Genomic DNA, 27,832 nt, shown 5'->3' on the forward strand with positions numbered 1-27,832 from the left:
AAAAAAGTGTGTTATTCGTACGATTTGCGTTCTTTACGGTATATACGGCATAGTATATAAAAAGCCGAAGCCAATCAAAATTTCAGAATAAGCATTATTATAAATTGTTTTATGTTATTGTACGGAACATAACTTTTTCTGTCTTTGATTTTATTTGATATTTTGTTAATGTAGCAGTGATTAGACATTAATTAAATTACCTTCTTTTAGAGGGTCTGTGTTCAGAAAAGGATGTGGAATTTAGGCCTAACTTTGCAGTCCATTGACGTTATTTTCTTTCTTTTTTCAGTGTAGAATAGAGATTCCATTTAACTTTTCATGACTGCTACAGATTATAAAATTTGAATATCACAATAAAGTATTTAGTGAGCCTAAGAGGTATATTTGTGAGCGAGTATGCTCACTGTTTAGAATATGCACCAAATAAGATGTAAATCAGTGAATTTCAATGGTTCAGCTAATGACATGTATCATCTATATCACGAACGCTAGCCTTGAGTAGATCATGACTAAATAACTATGCTTGCACTATTTTTAGAGTAATTATAACAATTAAGGATTGTTGTCTAGAAACAATTGTACTTTTAATATATGGAGAAAACCTCCAAAATTTTATGTTGTATTGTAAATAATGATTCATAAAAAGTACATTGACTGCTTTCATTTCTAAACTATAACATAAACTTCTAACAAGCAAAGTGTTTTTCTTTACAAATCTAAAAGCACCCATTTTCATAAATAATTTTAAGAAGTTTTTTTTCCTTTGAATTTCACGTATTTGTCTCCCTTAGTTTTTCTCTAACTTTAATGAAGCTATTGTTTGAGATGTTATTTAGGAGATGTTTGGAATTGTCCAACCACTGTTTCCCCTCATGATAGTTCACATATTTAAATGACGTCACATTTCCATGTGGCATGTCGTCATCATTACTGTTTGAATATTGTTCATGCCAATGCGAGGGTTGTCCTTGCTGAATATCACTCATGTAACTATTGAAGCGTGTAGCACCCTTTTCATGTCTTAATGTAAGACGGACTATTTCCTGAGAATAGGTCTTTTTTTATCTTCCTGTGGAAGATTTATGTGTATATGTTTTGGTCCCGGAATATCTACACGTGGAAATGTTGGTGCTTTAAATTCACGAACTTGAATTTCAGAATGTGCATTAGCAGAAATATTTTCAGCGTTTTTATCTTTAACTGTTTACATCAATACTTTCATGTAAGGGCAATCGCCTTGCCCTTTCTTTGGATATTTACTACGATCTTCTTTTGAGGAACTATTTTGCACTGAATTACAAGTTGCGGAAGTAGTTGAGCAAGAATCTGAATCTATATCCGCCGTGTCATTTTCTCCATTTGGCATGATTGGAAGTCTTATAGTTTTATTTTGTTCCTCAACAAAACTGTCTTGAGTTTCTACTTTAGGTGGAGTAGTCGCTGATCTGTTAGACGCATGTCTGTGCAAAACATGTGCGGTACCAATTTCTCTGTTACTCCTTCTGCGTAAAATTTTCCGAGGTGTATCCGTATGTTTTGAAGTTTCCGTCCTTAACACAGTTGACTCGACGACCGGAACAGAATCAGTGAACGATGTTGCTAGACGTTCGGCTCGACCATCAGGTGCGACTGCAAGGAACCTATATAACTTAAACTCTTTCATAGGTTTATGTTTGGAATGTTTGCGATCTTTTGATCTTTCTTTAAAAGACTTAACACTTGTTGTGCTCGATATCTTAGAATCTCTTCCAGATTTCAAATTGGATGAAAAATTTGGTGTACTTTTCGTCGACATCACAGAAACACAACCATTAGTTGTTCTTGTATTATCAGGGTCCAGTTTATCTTCCTTGATAACCGTATTTGAACGAGAAATGGTAGGAACGCTGTCGTTTTCATATGTTACTACTTTTGGTGAACCTGGCAAGCAATTAGTTGTTCTTCCCCGCGAAGGATTTCTCCCGTTGGAAGAAGTAAGGTATGCCCTCTTATCATTTATGATCTTTTTCTGTGTATCTTTTGAACTTTTTGTCTGAAGAAATGCAATGACCTGTTTCATATTCAGTTTATCTGGATCATGGTCATTAATCGGAGTTGTGCTCCGTGGTAATTGATTTATATTTAGTTTATATTTTTTCCGTTTTTGAATCTGTTCAGCGCAATAACTCTCACGTACTCTTTGTAGTTCCATTTCTCCCGGAGTAAGTGGTACAGATCGCCGAACACCATTTATAGGTGAACAGAACCGTGAATCCGGCGATGAACATATACTCGGCTTTGGAAGCTTAGTCCGAGTATTGTCGAGTTTACTGTATTTATCTTTGCTGTCATCTTTGTACTCTGAAGAATGCAAAGATGACGATGATGATATTTGATCATTTAAATCCTGAACACTAAATTTCATGGCTTCTTTCATATCAGAGTACACTTCTGGAACTTTTTTCTTGGCGTATTTCTTACGGTGTCCACTGGGTGTTAGAGGTTGATCTAGGTAACTAGTTTTTGTAGTTATTTCTGAATAATTTGCATCAGAAAACACGGAAATATCGTCTGCCATTTCTGACCTGTGTGAATTTACAGATTTCGATTCCGACCTTGAGTCTGAGTTTGCAGAACTCCGTGTAACAGCTAGAACCGGAAAATTACGAGCACTCATTGATCCTTTGGTTAAACCTTTTTTATCTGGAGATCGAGCGTTATTATTGGAAAATGGTACCAACCTTAGAACGGTAGGTTGCCAAGTATCGGCCATTAACAACACTGTACTCATGATGATTAGAAAATACTAATTCTAAAACTAAATGATTAAAATCTAAAACTTTACTAGCACTACTAAAAAATAAACACGGATTGCGGGAGTTATCCACTTTTCAATTTTTTGTTGTCACTAGTAGATTCATTTAAATGACGTACAGTTCCTCCTAGCCCACTTTGATCACATTGTTTCACATATCAACTACAAATCTATGCTCAACAGCTCCATTGTTTCCTTCAAGTATTGTCTCTGACAGCATCGGTGTTTTCTTTTCGGATTTGTTGTCTTCTTCCATTTCTAAAGTTCAATCGTCAGTGTCGTTGAATTGTTTGTTGATATCGATGGTTAACTCTTGTCAACCTGAAAGCAGAAGTTCAAGTTATTTATACCATAATCCATTATTAAATTCATTGAAATCCTTTTTTTATCTCAATAACAAAATATTCTGCCAAAAAATACATGCAAATTCTATAGCTGACTAATCAAATTTGGCAAAAGTGATTACCCCGCTGTTAGATTTATACCATTGAGGTCAAGGTATATTTTAGTATGTGTTGGGTAATTAATCATTTAAAAGCTGCAATGTTTAAACAAGAACTTAATCTAAGTCTTTTTCAAAGTTACAAATTCTATAAGATATGCTTCTTTTTGAAACAAATTGAGTAAACTCAAATAGAAGCTCTATTAAAGACCTTACAAATGGTGTAACAGCCAGGTTGACACGAAACAATTATGTTGACATTTTAACTTATAGCCACGGACTGTTATCTAACCAAAATAAAGGCAATTTTGATCCTATGTTTTTCAATCGAAAGGATATTTATTAATAGATTTTATATATTTAGTGGTTTTCCTTTTCATAGAACGACGCCTCTGTATAAATGAAACCTGATCATATATTGAATGAAGCCAGCGAGAGAATGGATTGTAAGAGCACTTTGTATGGACAAACATTTTAATTGATGTCCTTTTTTATTTGTATAAAAGCCTAGAGAATGTGATGTTTGGTATTTTCATCAATATCCAATTTACTTTTAACCACTGTCAATCGGCAATCACCTAGCCATGAATATGATCAGTGAAAAGCAAACTAAAATTACTCGATAAATTTAATTTCATGATTAACAACGTTGACGAATGACATTGAAAGAAAAAAAATAATATTATGAAACATTTCTTATAGAAAATAATTTTTGTTCGATATGTACGCATATAGTTACTTTTGGGCAAGTAAGGTTCCACTGGGAACAAATCTACACATGTCACATTGGTCCAGTGGTTGTAAGTCCATTAAGCAACACATTGACGGTTCGTTCAATCAAACAACTTTTGTGAAAATGCGTTACAGATGTGTAACTTAGTTTAAGCTTAAATCAATTTGATGCATAAACCAATCACAACTTTAGATAAGAATAGCCTATACTCTTCCTAAAAACTAATTAAATTTAACACTATACAGTCGACTTTATTGAAAACACATTTATAAGCTACAATACCATACAAATACATGTCATCTTCGTAATTACTACTTTTGGGATAGCCGGACAACTGTCTATTTTGCTATCATTTTGAAATGATGTTTTTATAGATAAAATTATTTCTGATTTGCAGATTTATTGAAATTTATGGTATATTCAGCAAATGACTAATCTAACAATCATATAGGTATACTTAAACACATCCTTTTAACGTTTATAATAATTTAATAATAAATGTACAGATTTAGGTAAAATGTATTTTAAATATATTACTGAATTTTACGAAAGGCAAATTAATATGTAAATATATATGATATATGTATGCACATACACCAGAAACCTGTAAAATTAATCCTGAATATGTAAATTATATTTAATCCGAACATTGTTTTATATAGAGGATATTGAATGAGTGTAAGTTTAATACTGAATTTATTGCACGAGTTGAATAAAATTATATTATGCGAGCCTCTGGCGAGCATAATATTATTTTATTCAACGAGTGTAATAAATTCAGTAATGAACTTACACGAATTTAATATTCTATTTATCACATACCCAAAATAAAGACCGTTTAAATTGAAATAAGAGTCATTTTCATTGACGCGCCTATAGTATAACGCTAACATTCAGCGTGTCTTTACACTATGTTTGTATAACGCTTATGACGTCACGTCAAAATATATGCACGGCCGTGCAATACCATTTTTACGGAGTCGCAAAATCGGCACGGGTGTGTGATAAAGTCATATAATACACGATATATTTACAAGCGCGTTCTTTCAAAGTTGAAGCTTTGATTCCAGCGTAAGTTTGTATAATTAAGATTGTCAAATAATTGTTAAGAGTATTGATATTCTGAATAATTGATCCTTTAATCCATTTATCACATCCAATGATATTTGCTGGACAGAAATTGTCGTTTATTTAGTGGTCATTCAACTTTTCTCTGTTCGTTACAAAATCATTCTGCGATTTGTAATTCCATTGCCATAAATGTTTCGCAGTAATCACTCTGCGACCTTGAAGTATATCAGTATTTAGCATTCTGTATGGTCTTGTTTTCACTTTAAACATTTTCATAATATAACATCAACACTATCCGACTAATTAATTGTATTAAGATAAGTTAATTAACTTAATGCTGCGATGTTAGTCTGGTTAAAACATGCACACAGTTTGGTTAAGTATTTAATATGTTAACAATGTAGAGCACAAATAATACGAATAAGTGTTTTGTACAGTAGCCAGTGTTTTATTTTGATTGCATATTAAGCCAGTAACGTGTAACACTTAATGCAATTGATCATTCATATAGATTTTAATAGGCAGAGTCAAAAAAAGCTAGACATGAACCTATTTTGTCAACAAGGTAATAAGGTATATTGCCAATTTTGATTTGGTAATAGTTAAGCCGTAATAATTCACGCAATAAATGACAATAAAATGTTATATATGTTAACATTATGTCAAACTATGCCATAATTTATTTTACACCGACAATAGAACTTTTAAGTGTTTTGAAAACGCTAACCAGTGTATCAATGTATTATTAAGACTTTACACTTCTTGATTGTCTTTAAAAGAAATTGATTTTCTAGATAGGAAAAAATTTATAATCGTTGTAAATGCTGTATATATTGTAAAAATGTAATCAAATATATTTTCAGTAAAACAACACATCTAAATACATGATAAGCTCATTTATGATATAAAGTGTACGTAAAACACTTTGGATATCTTGTGTTTCATTTATTTAGAAATAAGATCGACTTTGTTTCATTTCTGAATATATAGAAAGGTATTTATTTATTTTGATTTGGTTACCACATGCGTTTGATTTTGTTTTTCAATAATACTGTTGAACATGATAAAATGAATGTTTTTTTTTATTGAGACAATAAAGAGAATAATTGATAATATGTATATTTAAAGCAACAAGTATTGTTTAAAACACACCTGTCGTGAAATCACTAAGTGACACGTGAGTGGTGAGAATAAGATCATTGACACGAGCAAATCGTTTAAATCTACAATGTTTATAAATGAGATAGAGCATTTAATTACATTTACACTTTATACGGGTATTTGAGGACATCCGTATCAAATCGTTTGAAATTAAACATATTGCCATGTTATTTGAAGTAATGGTTTTAGTTTATTTGTTTAAACATTTATTGGCTATTGACCTTACATCCATAATCCTAAAACAAGCGTAGTCAATCGAACAATTTTGATTTTAAGAGTTTAAACCCATTTATATTTATCGTCTGTTAAATGTATGCAAACATTTGGTAAAAGTGTGAATTTCTGTAATCTCTCGCACGTGCTTTAGATATGACCGCTTTGTTAAGTGTATTTGAATGTACAACCTTACTTTGTATTTTTTGAGACGGACGCGCCCTCAGGTGCGTTCAGAGCTATGTTTGCTCAAATACAACTTTGTGCATGAACATTTTATAAATCCATACATTGGTAATTTTGCTTTTAGGTAGAATCAGTGAAATGTTTAAGAGTTTTAGAGATTTAAATGTTAAAATAAGGAAACTAGACAGCAGAAAATTGCCTAGTCAGACTGCAAGAATATGCCGACTATATACTTTTAGTATAAGTAAGTCATTATGTCCTGTTTTGGGTAAATATCATCTTTAAGAGAAACATCGTATTGTAGATACGCAATTATTTACGTAATAAAGAGAATTAATCTCAATAACACCGATTGTATTATAATTCTTTGATGTGTATTAAACTTTAAATTCATAATGTTACGTATGTTACATTTATACATTAAGCCTATACCATTCCGCCATAGCCAGATATATAATGTAGTAGTGTCTATTAATCATATAAAGAAATTCGGAACTGTTAGATACTGATTTTAATTTCTTCAATCACGAATGCTTGTTGAAATTATACATCTTAAAGATGGGGGTTCCTAGCAGCATGCAAACTTTCATGTTTAACATTAGATGGTTGGTTTTCGGACAATAATACATTTAATCAAGCAACATATAGATAATTCAATCTTCCAACACAATACGTTTTTAGTTATTATTACTTTGTGCTATGGTTCTCGAAATTTTCATGTTAATATGTATTTTCTGCCATTTTGATGTGATATAAGTTTGTATATATTAATTTCAATAAAATGAATTAGTACAACTGTATCGAATGCATGCCTTGCATGAATGAATTTGATTCCAATAATTTAGCCAATTTATATAAATGTCCTAAAACACGACCTACTGTGTGTGATCCTAGACATTTAAATATACAACGGATTAAAAATTGTCATAAACGTTGACATTTTCTAAAGACTGTTTTGATACATATTTAATGTTTGAATACGCACTTATACAACTGTGTGCAATGGGGTGCGTTCAATGTTAAATAGTCTTAATGCGTTTGCAATTGATCAAAAATTACATATTATCAAAAAATAAGTCCAACCGTGTAATTTTGAAAACCTCACAAGAATTAATATTAGGTATTTATACCAGTTTAAAATCTAGATATCATACCAAAGTGCCTTTTCCATTTTAATAGATAAAGCACTTTCTTTGAGAAATCACTTTAATTTGTACTTATGAATGTCATATGTATTTTTTTTTCACTTTTGTGAAAGTGTATTAAGATAAAAACAAGCATAGTATGGCCATTAATTGATCAATATCAAGCGTGGGATTCACGTTTGCTTAAAAAAATGTTACTGAAATACAATTTACCTGCCTACATGAATACGGAAAATATACTTTTACTTATTAACAAATGAAAGAGTTTCGTATTTTTGCTCCGAATTCTTAGGTAATGTGCAAACTGACAATTTTCACTCACGTATATTACATGGAAAGGGTCACGCCAATCTATCAATGAATGTAAATAAAGTAAAAACCGGAAATTTAGATAATAATTTCGTACATTCTTATCAGAGAGCAAATGATAACACACCTTTTAAAGTTTCCATAACAACGAACTTATAAAATGACAGTCTTAATGATTAGCTCTTCTTTTCTTAACATACTGCGTTAAATTAATGTTCTTGTTGTCCATAAACAACGTTAAATAAATTTGGTTTTTGGAGTAGAAAATACTGACACATGCAATGTGTCATTGGGTCCGGTCACAACACACAAAACATATTATTATAAGGGATGGCTAGCGTACTCGTACGCTGACAAAAATATCTATGTATTTGACCAGCGTTATGAAGTTATATGTTCGATGTCTTTACAATGTATCAATAACGCGCATGCAGGAAACATATCACGTATTTTATAAAATATTGCAATTACTTGAAATAAACGATTTTATTTTGTTTAATTTCATAAAAACATACGATTGCTATTACCATTTCAATACATTCAAAGTATAGTACAAATTACAATATATATTGAAATTGTTTGATTTGAGTAAAAAAAATATGCAAAGTACAGGAATAAAACAAAAACAAAATTAAATTTTAGAATGAAAATGAAACACAAAAATGTCTTACTTTGAAACTCGTGATAACATTCCAAAACTAATCGAATAAGATGAGATAAATGGATTATATCTTTAATTAATGACTATGACACCAACGACTTCCTAGGAATAAGTCAATAAGTTCCCACCGCATACCATTATAATCCATCGGTTATATTCACGTGGAATGATAGATATTGGTATATAACACACGGAAGATTAATTGTCAACTAAATATTTTTAGAAGATAGCGTTTTGGTGGCAAAGTTTTAACTTTCATTGACGATAAGGTATTGATGTATGAATTTAAAATCAATATGTTCAATTGATATATACCGCGCGATAACCATCAATTATATAGACATTATACTTTATATATCGTCTATACGTATTACAGGAAAAGTTAACCTAAGGCGTTTCCATACCATAGTGTATCGTAAAGACTTAACGAAAAAACATATATTGTCATTGCACAGTTTAAGACAAATAAAAGATGACATATAAAGAGGTTAAATTTAAACTTTAAACAACAATTTTGATAGCAATATCCAATTACAGTTAAACCAATTACATTTCGATTGAGCCTTTTAATTAGCATCTTTTTTTCAAGTGATATAACTGTACAGTATTGATGTAAACAATGTATTCGGTCTGAGCATTATGTAATAAATGGACATAAGGCTTATTTAGTTGGATATTTGCACATTTGTGCAGATTGATCGACTTTGGTTTTACGGCCGGATGACAACAGAAGATTATTACATCGTTCATTATTTACACTATAACGGAAAGTAACAAAGATATATTTGTGGATACCTTCTTCAAAGGCATATTTGCTTCAAGTTATGTAATATCATATAAATATATCCACATCAAAATATCATTAGCATTTCAAGCTACCATGCAACAATGGATGAATACATTATTCTTCATTCAATCAATTTTAATCATATTCTTCTCCTAAAGCAATAACTTTTCTCACGAAAACGACAAGTTCAAACGACGTTTGGTACTTAGTCTAGATATATTCTACATGTACGTTTAATATATTTATATCTCATTTATCATGTTATATCATAAAAGTTATTAAATGCGCTATTATGTAAGGGTCAACTATTTTACATGCCATCAAATAAAGATAAATTGATATTATTCAAACACATTGAGCAAGTATCGTAAACACCAAACAGCAGGCTTTCAGTTATTTAATCATTTGTTAGATGGTTTCAATACAGTTAACATTTGTAGGATAAAAGGCATGAAAAACATAATGGTTTTGCTTTTAACCGTTGACCTGATTCATTTATTCGTTAAATGAATTTAACCAGCTTCCATCGTTTTTATCTTATCAAAGTTGGGAAATATCAAGATGAAAAAAATCAGAATTGGTCAATCAGTACTATAGAGCCTAGTCAACTGGTGTTAAAGGATTATCTCTTTTGGTGTTAGCAGGGCAATGGTTAGGCAACTTCAATAAGTTTTTTTAATGAAGGTTTTTAATGTGGTCTTTGAACGTGGGCCTTAAATTTGGGTTTCAATTGTTGGTCCTTAATTGCAAGGATGTTTGTATTACGTTAATACTACGACAGGGATTATAGCTATGGAATCCATATATGTGCCCTGATGTAGATTTTTTTTTGTATTTACATTTGCATCAATTAGATTAATAGATTGATATACAGAATGTACGTAAAGTTATATATTAAAGAGGTTTCATATAGCCTGGGATATCTTATGTCGGGAGAACTGTATTAAAACACATATTTGTTTTAAGTAACGCTTTATTTTGACGACGACTAATCTCAGTAAAACCTAATTGATGCAATTCATGTACATTTTTAAGAACAATGGATAAGGGTTGATTTGAAGGTTGGATACAAAATGAATAAAATGGAAGATGCATAAACGTCATTGTCTACAAGTTATCAGTCAATCAAATCATTTTATTCAGTATCATCTAGTCTGTCCATGATATCATTTTGAGTGCAAACATTTTCATATTGTAGTTTACATTTATTGATTATCGATTTCTCAGAAACCAATAATGAACGGAAAAGTAAAAAGTCACAATGACACGAAGTTTTTAATATCATGTGATATGTTTCATTTTGCAACATAGCTCTATATTCTCCTCATTAAATGGACCAAACGCGTCTGCAAGGAAAGTTAAATGGTAAATTGTTGATAACAGAATGCACTGTGTAATTTCATTTGTCACGCAGAAATGTGCTATATAAAGATCAAGCATTATTTTGTACCTATTAAAATTCCATTAACGTATATGTAATAATTCCTTTTATATGATATTTGAATTCAAGTGCGCAAGGTTCTTGATTTCAATGAAATACATTTTATAAAGGTTCAAAATTATTTGCCATGAACATGCGAACCGTTGTATTAATCTTAACGTCGTAAAATGCTGCTTAAATATAATTATCAAACAATACCTTTGCACTGAATACATGACAAATTTCGGATGTCAAAAAAGTCATATTACCATTTTTGAAAACGGAACATGTTAGGAAAGAAGTTTTCCATAGTTTTGGAAGTTTGAAATTTACAATAAAATACTAATAATTTCTTATAGAATAAACAACTACGAGCCCTTTACATTAGAAGCCCCCACCAATTACTGATAAGCACATATTATAAACATTAATATAAAACTTTTCGCAGAAAAACTAACAATGTTACACAATAATAAAGAAAACTCTTATTTCGCTACGACATATTTAGCCAAGGGAAATACATTTTATTGTTTAATAACATGGTTTCTATCTATGCAAAAAAATGAAGACATCATACACACAAAGGCAAAGAAAATCATACTTGAAACTCAAACATTGAAAAAAGAGATAACTCTCGCGTGCCCCTCCAAATCCTATCACAAACCATTAAAACATTTCCATACACTTTGATAGTCCTTTGATAGATTAATTATATCTTAATTTTCAAATTTTCTCTAGAGTCATCAAGTACAATAATAAACAATGTAATATAAATGTTCTCAAGTTTGAAATTTTTAACATCATAATGCATGTACGTATATGACACTGCACTCAGTATTATTGTATGTAATATAATGGATGTTTAAGTTGAAGTTTAACTGACGTATTTATTCGGGACACAGCACAATATTTATAAAAAAAATGAAGGCGTTCTCAAATTTTAATAATTTTATTGAAAACATCGTAATGCATATGCCACTGCACTAAGTGTTAGTTTGTTCAATCTGTTCTGTCAATGTAATATAACTGATGTATGAACTGAAGTTTAATCGACTTATTGATGTGGGATACAGTACACTTTTCATATTTTTATATCAGTTCTGGAAATGTTTATTTCATTCTACTGTCAGAATGCTTTCAAGTGTTCTCTGAAACATCAGTGTCACAATCCTCGTATGTTTGTTTTGCATTTACAACAAAACTAATAGAAATATCTGAAGAATATGCACATTAAAATAAGTGTTTGGAGATATTTAAGTTATACAGTTTTAATGTTTAATATATTTCATATATTTATTACGACGAAAAGTGTGTCTGTAGTATTTCTATACCCTCATCCTGCAGGTGACAACAGAATCTACCCGTGCAATCAGTTCAGACCGAGGTCAGATGGCATATATTTACGTCCAATCATGGTCTACAATGTTCACTATTCAGTCAGAGCATATTTTGAAAAGTTCCCTGAAATGATGATGGTCTTATCCAGAACGAAATATGGGCAAGTTCATTTAAGATATTAAGCATATGTAAGCGTTAATTTATTCTAAATCATTGCTAAGCAGTAATACCAAGGAGAAACGAAAACATGCATCGGTTCATGTGTCTGTATTCATGCTCATCATCATCATCATCATCATCTAAGGCTGTTGGATCTTACTTTGCTTTTTAGAAGTTTCCTTGAAACTGTTCCAAGTTAATACCATTGTATAATTCTTTATCTGCTATCGTTCTTAAACCAAGTTAAACAGGTTTTTTTCAATCCTTTGATTATTCATTTAATAATTATAAATCAAAATAACTTCATAGAAAATATAATTGCAGCAAAAATCGTTAAGTGGCCTCCCCTGCCAACTCTCTTGAACTAAATAAATAATAGTTACTCATTTCTGAAACAACATTTGTCATACAACACAAGAGAGATTTATAACTAAAATAAACAGTTAACACTATAAGTGGACCGTAGGTTTGGAAGTCAAAGTTCTAAAACTTCAATCTTGATTAAGTATTTTAACATACATTATTAATCGATCTACTAATTGTACAACCAAAACTATTTGATAATTATCAGATTTTGAAAATGTAGACCATATAAACAGAGAAATGTTAAGTTTAATTGATTTGCCAATTTTGTAATTCTCTTATCATATTATATCACTTTTTTATGTTAAACGTTGAATGTTGCATTACACAAGGTATTAATAAATATATTGGAGACTTGGATATTATTTCATGCATTATCTGCTTAATTTCTGTACAAATTTAGTTTGTCAAACATCTTTATCAAATGCATATTGGAAACAAAATACGAAACTAAAGAACTAGCAGCCAAATGCATACGTGCATGTTAAGGAGTTAATATTAAAATTATGTGAAACAGGCCAGATTTTTGTGAGTTATGTAAAATGAAAGCAGGGTACAATTTTAAGAGATTTGAAAATATCAAATATTTGACATTATAAAAAAAGATTAATTTTGATTGATCGATTCGTGTTAGGTCGGAATGGGTTGTTGTACAATGACAACTTATTTTTGCAGTTCTTGATCGTGTTGATTCAATATAAATATTAAATGAATCCTTCACAATAAATGACTCTAATAAACCTTGAACACTTAACTTGATGTAGACCTACAAAGGTGAACGCGTTTATTAAGTTGTGCTTCAACACTGAACAAACAGGAGAAAAGATTTTTTATCAAGAAAAGTCCATAGATCGTAGAATCGTAGAATGTGAGAGCATACATCAACTTCAGAAATGAGCAACTACATTATTCATGGAAGTAACAAAACTCAAAGGCAGATACCTAAACAAATAGAATGCGCATGAGGCTCGGTTTTGATGGAAAATGCTTATGAATGACTATACCGGCGATACAAAGCCAGATCATAAACGCCGCTACTGTCAAGTGCAAACTCCCGTCCACGCCCCCTAGCACCGGCTTAAGCAGAATTCAACATTTAATCATGGTAATGGTGAAATTTTGAATTAAGAAACATCCGCAGATGTGTTCATAACACTAGAAAATTTACATACATGTTATGTAATGATGAACATGATCTATTTCACGAGACACATGAAAATAATTTCTATTCTATCAAAAGATTCATGAAAAGTTTTGACATTATCAATATGTTCCTTCATTATAATTACATCATATAAAACCCTGTTTTGAAAGATATTTCGAATAATCAACATCGCGTCTCTTACAAATGCATAGAAATATATCATTTTTGATCCGGAATGAATCAAAATTGAGTCCACAAAACTCGATTAACCTAAAATTATCGTCTGGTTATTCTTTCTTTACAGATATAACGTTTCATCTTCAAATTTAATGGTTTAAACCTAAAATTAATTTAATCATTCATATTTGATATCAGATATTAAAAGTTATTTTTGTCTCGTCGATATTTATTTAAGAGCTACCTTTATTATTATCACAAAGTCACGTGGCTCTACTTTTTTCAAACAGAGGGACATTCAAACTTCTAACATCGATACAGTTATCCTTATTTACATAAGATTTAACTCTACAAAATCCTCGTTTTAAATTATGATATAAGTTATAAGTTTTCAATAATGTACTTTTGAAAACCATAATAAAGCATTGAATATTTGCAAGTGATGGGGTCTTTGCCAAGAAGCATATTTTCTTTATCACTACGAGTATGTAACAGGTCAAAGTATGTGGAATGGGCAAATCAGATATACGAGCTGGGTTAACAGATTAAAGTATCACACGATTCGAATAATTTTGAGGCTCTCTATATGGCAAAACATACACGTGTCACTTACAACTTTAAAATCTGCTGACGTAAGTTTTGAATACTGACAATTAAGAAAAAAAATGCTTCAGATTCCAAACTATTACAAATAGTTAATGTGTATAAAGATAATTAGACTAAGTCATGTTTTACTGTCGTCCCTAGAATTTAGAAAACGTTAAAGAATACTTTGTGACTTTCTGACTGACAGCTTAAATATCGCGGCACATATGGGCCTCTGAAACAAGATGGCGACAAATCAAATTTAAAAGGTAATTTGGATGAGGGTTGAACATTTTCGACGGTGCTTAATACATGCAACTTTGATGATGATGACAGTGAATGTGATGGCAATAATAATTAAAACTGACACACTATCACAAAAACGAATGTTGTAATTTGCAATGTATAACGATGCAACGATAAAACCTTATCTCGAATTACGAGGATTACATTATAAAAATTGCAAAACTAGTGTTATTTTTTCTTCTTGTCTTCCAGCATATATATTTTATAATGTTTACATTAACATTAAATGACGTCAACAATATCTATCTTGTACTTTTTTATTCTAATAACAATGATAATTTATTTACTGACCTTTGACCTGTTAAACATGCTTAGTCAGTAAGCACTCTGATTATAGGTACTTAAATCAGGTGTAAGATCGTTCAGACAGGCGCTTTGCAAACATTTTAAACGTGCTGAATTCTTTATTCTTTCGCACGTGCTATAAATAATGCGCGTTTGCTGAGTGTAGATAAATAAAGATAGAGTAAAAATTACCAAAAATATACATAGAACGATTAAGTTTTGCATTTTAAGATTCCTATATCATTTAAACAATTTACAACCCTGCCAGGTACAGTTTTTGACGACCAATGAGGAATAGAACGATACATTAATTTGTGACATAAATGTATCAACCTTATCTTTATCACAGTATACGTTTTATCTTATACATAAAAAGAAATTTGTTTGTTAATTTTATATTATGCACGAGAAGGATAATTCAATAATTCAACCAGTGTGCTAATATAATGAATTGGGTTGAAAAACATTTGCATCTGTGCCAAATTTTACATACATAATATATTAATTTATATCTGATTACATATTCCAACATTCTTTAGTAATGCAATAAACTGTTAATGTTTATTTTGTCATGTCTTAATATATTTTCTAAACCTGTATTTCTTATAAATATATCTTTAAGACTAATTAATGATATACGTATGTCAAAACAGTTGAAGTCGATCACTCTGTATTACAGATATACTATAAAAATATATTATTACTCAATATGAAGGATGTACAAACTATGTATGTGAAACTTTATTTCCCTATTACGAATCAAGTAACAGAAATACCATTTCTATTGATGTTGGAATGACATACACCGGATAATACTTGGCGTCTTTTGAGCGAGGCACATGCTGTTAAGAAGTAGTCACCAATTTGACTTTTCGGCTGCAGTATTTGATTTCCTTTTTAATGTCGTAAACCAACAAACATACGATGATTTTATATTTTTATTTCAAGAATAAAACAAGTTACCCTTTGATCTTGGATGGATGACATAAGTACGAGGCTAATTGAATCCTTCATATTTTGATAGAAGGTAAATAGCCCTTCAATGTCTGGCTTGTGTTTGGAAATATATTTCCTTTCAAACATTTATGTATTTTAACATAATCTCACTTTTACGTCGAGTATTGAACAGTTTGCTGGCTGATAACGATCAAGTTATATCTGTTTAAATATAAAACTTGAGTATGGTACATCAAACGTTAATTTATGGTGTCATGCTCAAGTGTTTTGATAATAGCTTTTTTAATTTTGAAAATTTAATGGCAGTGAAATATGCGTTGACATAGATATTTTCAAAATGAAAAAAAAAAAAAAAAAAAAAAAACAGAGTGATAAACCTCTTGCAATAAACGTTTGGGTTTATATAAATTTTAAGATATATTTAGGCTGCTGTTAGAAAAAATAACTTATTTGGCTGGGCATTATAAATAAAAAGATCAAATAAAACTTTAAAGTCATACCCCTTTAGAAGACCGGGTAAAGGAGAAAAAATAAAGAAGTATTAAATCATGAAATCAAGCATTATATAAGATTATAAAATTAAATATGTTAAGACTATACCTGACTGGTCAAACATATAATCAGATTAAGGACAAGTATAAATGTTTACTAAGTACAATGTATGTATAAACACTTACTTTGCCGACTTTGTGGAATTAATTTGTTTCAGCTTTGCATTTGGAACAATATTACACTTTATGTAAGTGTCTGCAGGCCTTTAAATAGTAAAAACCCTGTCAGGAGCAAGCCGTTGTTGCCTTGAGCAAGAAACTCTGCATTCATTGCTTAGTAATTCAAAAAAAAAGATTCGACAGAGTTTCAATAACCTTATAGCAACCAACACACCGGACCGAAGATTAAATATTTCTTGGCTGACTGAGCGGTCACTATAATGCCATGAGGACATCAGTCTTGTGTTCTATTTCCTATATGGTCAGGCTTGACCAATGTCCAGACTGATTTGATTATAGCCTGGTAAATGTAGAGTTATATTTGCCGACTTTTAATAAATTTGTTTCAGCTATAGATTCTGGAACAAAATTCATCTTTTATTAAGTGTAGTGGATTTAAACAGTATAACTGTAAATTTATTATAACTTTGCATTCTTTTTGGATCAATCATTGAGTGTTTTTCACATGTAAATAAATTTTGTATAACAGTGTACCAAAAAATAGTGCATATATTTGTTTCTGACTTTTACCATTTTTACTATATATCATAAAAATTACACCCCATCCAAAAATTTCCTTAGTTTAACTCAATGGTTAAACTTATTAGTAAATAAATTTTAAAAAAGTTCTATGGCATTGGACAATAAATAAATCATATTTTATTTTATAGTTTGTCGTGGAAGGGATAATGTATAATTGGATAATGTCAATAATCAAGATTTTCTTACCATCACATAATTTCTTATCTAAGATTCGTTAATCATGTAAAATCGAATTAAAGTAATACGCAATAAAATGAATGAATTCAAAAATATTCACTAATAGGCGATGATGCTAATATCAATCTAGAGCAATCCAGGGAAGCGTCTTTCAAATTTTATCAAGCGTTCAACTTGTTGACCTCCATAGGAAAACATTTAGTTCTTTGCAGAAATTTTGACAGAAGATTTTCTAAATTTATATTCTTTGTCTATGGATTCTTTTGATGCGTTCTTTTCTTTTTTGATAACGTTTTAAAATATAATGTGTTCCGGTACCGTTTAGATGTCAACCGGGTAACATTGAGAATAAAAGAAAAGGTAAAGTACACATCGAACGAGTACGCTCGTATTCGAATTTTCAGAATAATGATGGTATATTTAGATAAATTTCCATAAATATTGTTATAGCTATTATTCATTACAAAGATCTTTTTTTTGTGGTAGAATGATAAAAATAAACTGGAGGAAGAGGTTTTGTAACTGAAGTCTATACCAGATCTATATTATAGGTATAATATTATTATTATTAATTATAACATCGATTGAATTCTAAATATAGATTTTCTGTGGCATTAAATAGGAAATAAATCAAATATACAATACATGAGACCAGAAAGATGACATTAATGATATATCTTATTTTAACTATTTACATAATACTTTATTTATGTCAGGATATAAAAAGCTGGTGAAAATGATGTAGAATATTTACTAGTTTGGATATAAAATGGTATATTTTGACGTGCAACTTTACTATACTCTATAAAATAGGGATAAAAATGGAAAGTTCATAGGAACATAGGCCTGATAAGCCAAACGTTTTTTTTTTTTGTCTTTCTATGTATTACTGAGCTCTTTAAAAAGCGTTAAATTAGAAATACCATTAAGTACACGTAGTAAGATCCTTCTCAAAATGTATGTCACTACTTTAAAAAATGATATACACTTGTTAATGTGTTTAAAAGTTTGTGCATGCAGTTATTTCTTAATTTTGCTAACTATTCGATTCGAGATATTAATAAAAACGCAAAATTCTAAAAAAGATTTTGGAATAAGATATTGCACGTTATTTGCACGAGTTTCTCGAAGCAATAAAAAGCAGGATAATTACTGTTACATTCATTATTCTTAAAACCACTTGATGTCAAGATTTCTTATGTTTGATGTCTCCATGGCAACCTGACTGTAACGACCAATCTCATAAAGATATTATAAAATATAACATTAAATATTTACAAAGCATTTAAAAGTTAAGCTTATGAAAATGCAAGAAAAACAAACTATTGAACGCCAGACGTCTACGTGCCAATATTAAAGAGAAGCATTATACATAAATAAATAAATTTGAGCCGCGTCACGACAAAACCAACATAATGGGTTTGCGACCAGCATGGATCCAGACCAGCCTGCGCATCCGCGCAGTCTGATCAGGATCCATGCTGTTCGCTATCAGTTTCTCTACTTGTAATAGAGTCGGTAAGCGAACACCATGGATCCTGATCAGACTGCGCGGATGCGCAGGCTGGTCTGGATCCATGCTGGTCGCAAACCCATTATGTTGGTTTTGTCATGACATAAATAAATAAATTTATTGTTTCCTCAATATCTTTTAAAGTATAAATATTTATGTGTATTTGTACCATAAAATCAAAATATCAAACGAGCGGAAATACTTCATTTTATTATTGATTTACCATAAGTGGCGTGCAAATTTTCTTGTGGTTTACAAAATGGTATCAAAGTGACATTTATGAAATAAAATATTTCATACAGATGACGGTTTTGCATGTGGTAAAACATTTCCGAAATACTAGACCTACGGGTGTCGCAATATTGTGGACCTATACTCAATAGTTATTTTCATCATTGTATGCAAATTTACGATTAAATGTATTCTGTCAGATGGGAACTGAATAATTCTTCTATATAAGATAGTTTACATAGTTTTTAATAACTGCAGTTCTTAAATATATAAACAGACTGATATTCATTTCAAATACAGTACATGTATACATTTCTTTAACTCTATTTCACATTATCTTAAACTATGGAGGTACAAATAAGGGGTGCCGTGGTCGGGTGGTCGTTGACTTCAAACCACTCACCGCTATGGGTTCGAATCCTGACAGGGACTTTGGATCAAGCTATCCAGCTAGCTTACGGAAGGTCGTAGGTCAATAATGCAAGAAAGGGCACCTGCGATCTTATTCACCAAGTAAGCTGGAAAGTCGCCATAATTATGGTGCGACGTAAAACCAAACCTAAATAAAATTGGAAGCTTACTATGTTGGAAGATCATCCCAAGACTGGTTGGCTAGTTGGCTCATGTTACTAGGAATTATTTATTCTGAAGTTTACTGGGAGCTTACTTTGTATTATTTTATCCCCCGATGTTTAATCAGAACATTGCAGGGAGCTAGTTGAATATTATCTTAAGCTTACAAAATATGACAGGGTAAATAAATAAACCTCATTCATGTGTTTGTCCGAAATGAGTAATAACTTTATAATAATTGCAAATAGAATTATTTATTGTGACGGGAGGGTATTTCAAAGTTCTTATTTTGTCAATGGTAGTACTTGACCTTTCATTCGCACTAAACCGAAATATTTCCTTTTAATTCCGAATTCATTGCCAATCTAATAATTCCTCGGACAAAGTCATAAAATATACGATATGACTACAGTGAAAGCGAACATTATACCTATTAAACATTTAAACAAATTTTCTGACTTGATTTATACTACACGAAATAATGACAATTTTTAATAAGAAGCCGGCATTATTACATACTCTATTATAAATATCAAATGGTAATTGTCGTTTTAATAAAGCAAGAGGCGGACAGAAAGTAAAAGTTTAATTGTATAAAAGGTAAAAAAATATGTTGCCCCATGTGTCGCAATATTTTCAATACAGAAATGCAGTATAATAGAAATTTATTCAAATTATTTAAATCATTCGTTTAATTTCAAAAGTAACATAACTTAAATTTAATTAATGCTATTTAAGTTATTTAACTAATATAGATTAATTATATGTTATACAATAAGATTTATAATAATCAGTCAAACCCTATAATAATCTATTAATCGAAACATGTTATTTTGTATTGTAATATTTGTATTGCTTTATACAGTAATCTTCATTTCGTTTTAAATAAGAAAAACGTTTATTTAAATATATTTAAATTGATACGTTATCAAACTGATGTTTTTATACTTTTCAATCCTTATCGTTGTCGTATATCTGTTTAGAAAAGGGACAATATTTTTCTTAGTATGCATGTTTGTTTCATTTTACGCCTTTTTCCAACAGTATTTCAGTTATCTTGGCGGGTAGTTTCCTAACCATCGTTCCTGGTGAGTTACACCAGTACTAGACTACCTTCCTCCGTGCTAAACTACCAAACCATCTCCCGGGGATCGAACCCACGCCAGAGAGATTAGTAGGCATATAAAATGATTTAAAGACCCATTATGCCTCAGAACTGCTTTAATTTTTATTCCTCAAAAGCTTTTTAATTGTTGGTTTACATTTATAGTATCCAAAAATCCAAAAACTCCATTCGCCAGTTACCTGAACAATCTTTTTCTTTTCTTGCTTATTGACCAGAAGTACTAGTATATAGTAACAGTGATTTGGTTATATGCAATGAAGTAAAAAAAACTACTTTGTTTACATTTTGCTTCTTTTATAACAAATTATTTCATATTAATCACTACTTTCTCCAGGTAAAAATCATGCTATTTTCTGTAAAATCATGTTAAAAAGACATTATGAAACTTATGTTTGCCCTTTCTAAAGCAGTAAAAATGTGTCTGAGACATAATGTGCATTTTGAACCGCTAGATAATTTGCACTATAAATATATAAATTGCATTGTTTAACTTTTACCTTCATTGTTCATAACGGACATGTCAGTCTTAAATTTTTGGAACTATTTCTTGAAGAATTTGTATTTCAACAGCTAATAGCATAGATATGGACGAAAGAGTTGGCCCGCCCGATTTTTTTAGTCAAGTCCTAATGCGGCTAATACTTGATTTTGATTTGGTTTTACGTCGCACCGAAACAGTATAGGTCATATGGCAACTTTCCAGCTTTACTGGCGGAGGAAGACCTCAGGTGCCCTTCAGTACATTATTTCAGGCACGAACGGGCACATGAGTACAGTAAGCTAGCTGGATAGCTTCCTCACATGGAAGGTTCCAAAGTCCCTGTCGGGATTCGAACTTACAGTGGTGAGGGGTAAATAACACTTGATGATGAAATATGAACTGTAAATATATATGCAATATTTACACTCAGTTAAAATGATTTGCAAAACATAATATGGTTGACAATCGTGCAAAAAGAGCAAAACGTCAATAGCTTAAACAACAACAACAATAATAATAATAAACACACACAATAGAAAATACAAACTCACGTACTAGTTTGTGTTTAAAAAGCCTTGTGGACAAAGTTCCAATTATATTATCGTTCATATGGGAATATAATAACATATCTTTCAATATGTGCCTTGTTCCTGCATGCTTCTACTTTAAAGCATTTTAAATTTCACCAAAGCAACAAAGATATGATTCAAGGTGTTTATCTAAAGTCGCCACAGGAATATACAGTATGGGATTTCCTCAAGCAGAGAGTTATCCATTTAAATGTTTGGAGTTTAGAGATTCTCCGCTCCAAAAGTAACCTCTAAGTCTTTAATTTATATGTAAACCATTCATGAGAGGGACTAGAGGGGTCGATGTTAAGTTAGGAAAAACAGGGATGGAGTTCGAACTCTAACATGATATGGAGTTTAAGTTACACCGTGCTATCACGCGGCAGCTTTATAGCAAATAACGTTAAGCCATGCATTTTAATTGAATACGGTTTTGTTCCGCCCTTTCTTACATTAAAGCTGCATTCCTTCAGATGAGCCAAGCAGTTTCAAGAAACTTAATATTTTTTAAGAAAAATGAATTTAAATTTTAAGAAAAGTAAAAATATTTACAATTCATGTAATAATTTATACATGTTGCACCTATTGCATGACTGATTTTGCAGTGTTTATTAGTATGTTTCTACTGCGTGACTAACGGCTTTTTTGTATGCTAGTATTTTATATATGAGCCGCGTCACGACAAAACCAACATAGTGCGTTTGCGACCAGCATGTATCCAGACCAGCCTGCGCACGCGCAGTCTGATCAGGATCCCAGTTTATCTACTTGTAATAGAGTTGGTAAGCGAACAGCATGAATCCTGATCAGACTGCGCGGATGCGCAGGCTGGTCTGGATCCATGCTGGTCGCAAACGCACTATGTTGGCTTTGTCGTGACGCGGCTCATACTTATTTGGTTATTTTCGTGATGTTTGCAATGTATAAATTACTTTCTTTGATCACTTGACAAAAATTTCTTTCTTATTTACATTTGCAAAATGTTCACGAAAATAAGCTGAGCTGGAGACATGTTGTTTTAAGAAAACGAACCGCTAGCAACGAAGACTGAACTTAAAAGTCGTAATTAGGACAAACAAGTAGTCAACGTAAAACAAGAAGAAGAAGAAGAAGGAGGAGCAGGAGGAGGAGGAGGAGGAGAAGAAGAAAAAAAACACTTAAAATCTATGTCAGGGTTGGCACTCCTACTTAAAGAATTATGTACTATAAAACATCTTTCACGATTTTTATTATATTCTAGTTATATTCCGACATCTAATTCATTATTACTACGGAGATCATTGTTTCAAAAAGTGTCAATATTTGAAATAAAACTTGTAGTGTCAAAATGAGTTCTTCAATTAATACATATATTAAGCGACCTTCAGGTTTACAAAGTTTGCTTGCTTGCAGATATTGTATTCACAGAAAGAAAATCTTTGAGATTGTAAAAACGTATCTAACGTAAAAAGAATCTTTTTAAAGATCTTCTGAAGTTTAATTTAATAGATTTTTAAAAAAGGATTAAATTATTTCATATGGAAATGTCTTTTTATCAATAAAACGTAATCAGCAATTATAATAGGATAACCTTCAAATTTTCATATACACAAAATTTTCATAGATAAATCTGATAATTTTGTCGTTTATGAAAGAATCGTTTTCTTTTTCTCAAGGGCTCCCACTTTCAATTTGACATTTATCATATCGACGGGGCATGTATTAAGCGCCCTAGAACAGATCGTTACCATAATAATATTGAGTCATGAGCAAATAACATTGACAAAACTTGAAAAATACATGTCTTCTCAAATTAGACCTTCATGCTGTCAACTAGTTTGAACCCATGCACCTTTCTTTTCGAGCTATTAAATAGCAAGAGTACACACTAAAAAATTGTCAAGTTTTAGGGAAGGGTTAATTAAAATATGTCTAGGCAGAGTAGCACCGCCTAACTTTAATGATTAAAATACTCCCGATTGAATTACTGGTATGCAACTGTTTATTTTTCTTTATTTTACATTAGATCTGTATCCATATTTACTTTAAATGATAACAACATGTTTTACCACAACAAACACACGTTAATAGGCTTATCTAAACAAGAAAAAATGTTCACAAATATGCCTTTCACATTTCAAAATCATTGAGTGCAATAATAATATATAATGTATTTGAACGTGTTTGGCAATTCTTAATATGATACATTTCTGGTAATATTTAGACTGCACCTGGTTCAAGGACAATATGTAAAGAATTAGGGTTGCACTTTACTTTAGCGTTAACATATATTTATTAAGACAAAAGATTACTTTTAGTATATTACACAGTTTTTGAAATATGATATTTTTAGATAAGAGATATTTTCAAAAATCAAATTTCTCATTTTTTTACGAGTATTATAACTAAAACATGACCTTTGACTGCCATAAAGTAAATACTTAGATGAAAATTGATAAGAAAATATTTTGTTGTATATTTAATAGCCAATTTATTCGGTCAGACGGACATATCTAAATAATCTGTAAAAAACATATCAAAGTAATACCTACCTTTAATGTCGAAAATTGAACAATAAAGACAAAACAAGATATAAATGGAATAATTACAATCACTTCACCTATATTCACTCTGTTGTAATGTAAGTCAGATTGGTTTACATATGATCTATTGTTTTCATATATCACACATAGAAAATACATGAACCGTGTGACTTCTAATAATTTTATGTATTAACGCGCATTGTTTGTCTAATTTACTATGTTTACAATAGAGTTTCATGTTCAATGTACTATATCAAACCCTATACATAATTAAAACTTTTTAATGACAAAATTGTTTTCCTTATTTGTAATGACTTTGAATACATGTATATATTTTCAAACAGTATAAAAATAGATGGGCCATTCTATCTTATAAAATCTACTCACCCCTGTCAAGAAAAATAACGATTGTTAAAGTGCAAATTTCGTGACTCTTTCTTCTTTGTTTTTCTTGTAGCAGACACTTTAGTTTTTTCAGTGCATAGTGCAATTTAGTGCATATAAAATTGTTACATAAGTGACAATTTTCTCAAGACTTCTGTGTATTAATCGTTCCGACATGTATATTGTATGATTCGAACGGGAACATGTGTAAGTTCTGGTACTTCTAAGTACACAAATTAAAGTGACTCAAAGAACTACATCTAACATGATGGCTGCTATGTTACGTCATGTGATGACTAAAACACATAACAGTTTTCTAAAATACCAGTTGCTATGTGACATAAGTTACTTCTCACTGTCACTGATACCTATTCTAACATTAACCTCTAGATACAGTACCTGCACAGTATGACACAGTCTAAAACATTCTAATATCAGGACTATTTAATCTTTAAATCGATGTAGAATAATTACCAGTGTAACATATCCATTTCTTGAGATAAAAGAATCTTTATAAACATAATTGATTTTACATTAATCCTCAATTCTAGAAATGGCTCTTTTGTAGAAGCATTTTCAGAGTCGTAATTACTCATTGATTTTGTTATAACCATTATATTCTGTTTTTTATTATGTAATTTGTGTTTAAAGATAAAAAATATTTCTCAATAATTACAAACATGAGAAGTTAAGGTCTGGATATAACGAATGAGATCGTATTAAACATGAACTTATTTTATTGAAAATTGAGAAAAACTATAGTTATGACAGACAATTGTTAGATACTTTTGGTATAACTATAGGGCAGACTTAGTTTATGGCTCATGACAGATAAGGTTTTGCAGTTCTTGTATTATTACAGGACAGAATGGGTTCTGCAGGTCTTGTAATGTTACAGGACAGAATACGTTTGCAGGTCTTGTATTATTACAGGACAGAATACGTTTGCAGATCTTGTATTTTACAGGACAGAAAACGTTCTGCAGGTCTTGTATTATTACAGGACAGAATAAGTTTGCAGGTCTTGTATTATTACAAGACATAATTGGTTTGTAGCTCTTGTATTATTACAGCACAAAAATCGTTTGCAGGTCTTGTATTATTAAAGCACAAACATCGTTTGCAGGTCTTGTATAATTATGACAGGATTGGTTTGCATTATTGTATATTAGATATAACGACATTCGACTACATTATAAGAGAGTTTGTTCTTCAGTCAGTTTGTAAAACATGTAATTTAAACAAAAAACAAACAAAAAACAACAACAAAAAACAACCACATATCATCACAGTTACCTTATCATAAAATGAGTATATTTACCTGTTTAACTATATTTACCTTAAATGTACTAATGGATTAAACTGTATATTACTAAACATTAAATCAGTATAGAAAACTTAAATAGATTATAGCTGTAACTATTAGTCATGAGGTCATAAGTATTACCCAATATATGGTAAAGTAGTGGGGGCTACATTTTTTGTGTACAAGTACATCTAGATAATATATATAATGGGACTTGAAGTTGGTTCGAAATTCTTTACTACTTTTTAATAATCTGTATCATATCTATTTATTTTACATTTATACTATACATGTATTATAACTCATAGGAAAGAAAGAAAGAAAGAAAGAAAGAAAGAAAGAAAGAAAGAAAGAAAGAAAGAAAGAAAGAAAGAAAAAGAAAGAAAGAAAGAAAGAAAGAAAGTGCTAAATCATGTTTATAAAACAGTTGATAAAAGTACAAAAATTCAAACACTTACCCATTTTTTCTTCTGCTTGACACAATTTTTCTTATTATGTTGTACACCAATTAAGAATAATTTTGTTCCGACTAATTGGCTAAGGTTTTCAAATTAACATTTCACAAAATTTAAATTAATTCCTTCAGAATTATGATTAAGTCTAGTAAACGGAGTCTACACGTAGATTAAGTCACTCGCCGAGATTATTTTAGATTAAATTTTGAATATTTATTTAAATGCTCTTCAATTTAATCTGAGATATAGTTTATAACTTTAACATTTAACTTTTGATTGGGAAACTTTCTTTATAATACGCATATCTCCGACTGTCGAATATTTCGGTTGTAAACGATATGAATTGGCTCGAATGTCAATAAGCTATAGAAAAATGTAAAGATACGCTCTCAATAACTAATTGGACAAATTTCAATAAGCTTTAGACCAACCTGAATAATTAGTAGTCAAACGATTTCCCTTTTCATCGTTATTAAACAAATTGTAGTCTTCAAAATTTATATCCAGATGTAGAATGAATACATAAAGGGAGGCCTATAATTTTGTAAAACTGTTACAACACGTCAAAATATACAATTATACCTGTAATTTTATATAATGAAGTGAGCACCGATATTGTATTTATATATAAGTACATAAAAATACATTAACATAATAAGAAGTTAATAAGTAAACCCTATCACGGACAATACAGCCCCCCTACCGTGTAATTTTATCGATTCCCTACTTCCAACCGTTAATTGTGGAAAAGAATTAAAGAATTTGTCAACGGAGGGCCCAAAAAAGTCAACACCAAACCCTTTTCCCTGGGGGGAGGTCAGGTGTAAAATTTACCCCCCTTTAAAACCACGGTTTTTAAAAGCATTTTTTAACAGCGTGTCATTAAAAAAATGCTTTTTCCCGAAAAATTTTTTAAAAAAAGACATTTTATTTTTTTGTAGCGGGCCATTTAAAGGCAATTATTCAAAAAAAAGATAAATTTCCTTTTTTTTGAAAGAAAAGAAAA

At 30.6% G+C, this 27,832-nt stretch overlaps 1 protein-coding gene across 1 annotated transcript; it reads right to left on the reverse strand.

The window, feature by feature from the left end:
• Positions 1 to 27,345, reverse strand: LOC132740271 (uncharacterized). The gene is made up of 3 exons (XM_060728133.1): positions 26,830 to 27,345; positions 1,217 to 3,115; positions 1 to 1,055 (listed from the first exon to the last, which is right to left on the reverse strand). The coding sequence occupies exons 2-3, from the start codon at positions 2,768 to 2,770 to the stop codon at positions 771 to 773; spliced, it is 1,839 nt and encodes a 612-aa protein (XP_060584116.1). The 5' UTR covers positions 2,771 to 3,115; positions 26,830 to 27,345; the 3' UTR covers positions 1 to 770.
• Between the last annotated feature and the right edge of the window lie 487 nt (positions 27,346 to 27,832).

The sequence above is a fragment of the Ruditapes philippinarum genome, unplaced genomic scaffold, assembly GCF_026571515.1.
Source record: "Ruditapes philippinarum isolate M1 unplaced genomic scaffold, ASM2657151v2 ctg2450_1_1_1_1, whole genome shotgun sequence".
In the NCBI taxonomy this organism is placed as follows: Eukaryota; Metazoa; Mollusca; class Bivalvia; order Venerida; family Veneridae; genus Ruditapes; species Ruditapes philippinarum.